This window comes from Procambarus clarkii, chromosome 83, assembly GCF_040958095.1.
Source record: "Procambarus clarkii isolate CNS0578487 chromosome 83, FALCON_Pclarkii_2.0, whole genome shotgun sequence".
Taxonomy (NCBI): domain Eukaryota; kingdom Metazoa; phylum Arthropoda; class Malacostraca; order Decapoda; family Cambaridae; genus Procambarus; species Procambarus clarkii.
Window position 1 is genome coordinate 9,236,424 of NC_091232.1, and position 2,691 is coordinate 9,239,114.

The window sequence follows — 2,691 nt, forward strand, 5'->3', positions numbered from 1 at the left end:
CTACTGTACCCAGCAGGTACTAGGGAATATACCTGCTTTTCTCAGTCTGTTCGATGTGGGTTCCGTCCCATTCTCTCCATCGAACGCATGATAGAACAGAGGTTGTCAGGTCATGCACTCTCACAATAGTTTTATCCTTGGCTTTCCTATTAGCAGCTTGGTAACAATTACAAACCAAGATCGCATTCAGCGCAACCACAGCAGCCTCTCACCAGACAATTACACTCAGGACAACACCCTTCTCAGGACAACTTCACTCAGAACAGTTTCACTAAACAACCGCACACCAACCACAACCACCGGTTGATTGACGGTTGAGAGGCGGGATCAAAGAGCCAAAGCTCAACCTTCGCAAGCACAAATAGGTGAGTATAACTAGGTTAGTACACTCAGAACACCCTTCTCAGGACATCCTCACGAAACAATTACACTCAGAAGACCCTCACAAATTCAGCAAACACAGCTGAAGTTTGTACACAATAGAGTGCTAATGAGATTTGATTTCAAATCAGGAATTCAGAAACTGTATCTCTACCAACTAATTACCATGAGTTCTGCTTCCAGTCTACTTAATTGGTTTGCTTCCCTTCCTCATCAGCAAAATCTATGTTCCCCTTCGTCATCAGCAAAATCTATCTCCCAAACGTCTAGTAAACACTCGTTAATGGGGCGATAGTGTCTGTGTCATGGAGGAGAATGGGGCACCCATGATGCAGCGAGGGGCGGGTTAATGAGAACGACCAGATAGCTGAGCCACACGCTCGATGCTCTTCAGAGAAACTCGTTACCGGAACGAATTTATAAGATAAATCAGAGTGGGGGATACCTGGGTGCTGATGCTGCCTGTGGAGGTAGTCAGTCCTACTGGGCGGAGGTTCGCACTCATCTCCTCCTGCTTTCTCCACCCTCTATCCACCCTACACCTTCACCTACCTTAATTTTGTGTTCACACATACACACTACATCACCCATACACACACATATAAAACAGACACACGTACATGAATATACCCCCTACATACACACTCAGTTCTGCTTGCATTAAGACTATGATGATTAAGTTATAACTCACTGAGCATATATAAAGGAATTCCTGTCAAGTACATATACACGTTATCCGGTGTGGTAATTATGTATCATAGCTATTAACACGCAAAGTTCACTAACCTTCCTCTCTTTCCCACAAAGAGCTCTCGGAGCAGTGAAATCTCTCTCTCCCTATCATTTGTTGCTAATGCTTCAGACGATCGGATACTATAATTTTACATATTTTAAGCCCATGGCGAATAAACGTGAAAAAGTGACGATCTAGAGGCTCTACAGAGGGTTCCGAGTTTATTGTTCCAACATCGTTATTGTAACTTGACTCCTCCAATTTGTAGTAGACATGTTTATTGATATCATATGCGTGTCTTTTCTTTCTGCATTTTGAGTACTTTTATGCGCGTTCTTTTATTTAATTTGAAGCCGACAAAGATATTTAAACTGCTGTTTATGATTTGTTTGTCTATCAAAACATTTAGGATGTTAACAGTTGATAATTTACATTGGTTGGGAAGATTCAGTTTGCTACACAGAGACCAGCGAGCATCACACACTCGGCTTTGCGGAGATGAATTACAACTGACAGAAAATACTGGACGTGCCTATTCCCCGAGGATTTATGAAAGGTTCGGGAGGCGGTGCTCTGACCGTGACCTATAAAGCCTCTCCCGCAGAGGGAGGATTCATTTTACCGATCCTGTAGCACCTGCTCCACCATGCTGCACACTGTGGTCCTCTCCTGCCTGCTGGCGCTCTCCATGGCCGGCGACCACGGCGCCCCACAGGCCGCCTGCCAACCCAAGCACCAGACCATCCTCGTCACAAGGACCGACGTGAATAAGGAACACGCTCGAGTTACCCAGTCCCAGCCACAGTACAGTCATCACACGGTAGATGTGACTAGTGTCATCTGGGTTTCGTCGACGGTCGTTGAAACGATAAACATCACCCAGTTCCCCGACCCAGTGATCTCCACGGTCACCAGCTTCATCACGGTTACAGGCTATCAACCCACGTATAGCACAACCCTAGCGACACTTGTGGTCATCCAGACCAGTCGATTGGTGGCTGTTTCCGTCGAGGTGAAGAATTTAACCATTACACAGACGGACGTTGTTTCCAAGAGGATCACTCAGACTCTGACAATCACCGACGTGTTCACGGCCTTCAGGACAGTCTACGACACCAAAACTATCAGCGACTTCGTCACCAAGACACACCGTCTACCCTTTATCATTATAGAGACCAGCTACCGGAGCTTCTACAAGGCGTCCGTCTCTACGGTCACCAGTACTAGGGACAACACAGTAGAGGCCACAACCACCATCACTGACCGTCAGTACGTCACCAAGTGCTTCCAGCCGCAGGTCACATACCAGCATTAAGAGCCTCTCACTGTCAATGTAAATCTTTGTAGAAAATGCAGTTCTGTTTACTATGACCACCTCGGACATATTAGTCAAAGCATACTAAACCTTATATTGATTCAATTTATGTTTTATGATCAAGCACCACCATGACAATTGCATGTATAACTATAACAATTAGAGAGTGACTGTGTATTTTGATAAATAAATGTATCATACTTAACTTATTTATTATTATACTCATTAATTATATTGTATAATTTATTTTTATCCTCCCCAC

General features: G+C 44.6%; 1 protein-coding gene across 1 annotated transcript; it reads left to right on the forward strand.

Moving 5' to 3' along the window:
• The first annotated feature begins 1,760 nt into the window (after nt 1-1,760).
• LOC138358364 (uncharacterized) lies at nt 1,761-2,429 on the forward strand. The gene has a single exon (XM_069316202.1). The coding sequence runs from the start codon at nt 1,761-1,763 to the stop codon at nt 2,427-2,429; it is 669 nt and encodes a 222-aa protein (XP_069172303.1).
• The last annotated feature ends 262 nt before the right edge of the window (nt 2,430-2,691 follow it).

Excerpts from the sequence above, each read along its gene's own strand:
- LOC138358364 (XM_069316202.1), top strand. The coding sequence starts at position 1,761 with ATGCTGCACACTGTGGTCCTCTCCTGCCTGCTGGCGCTCTCCATGGCC.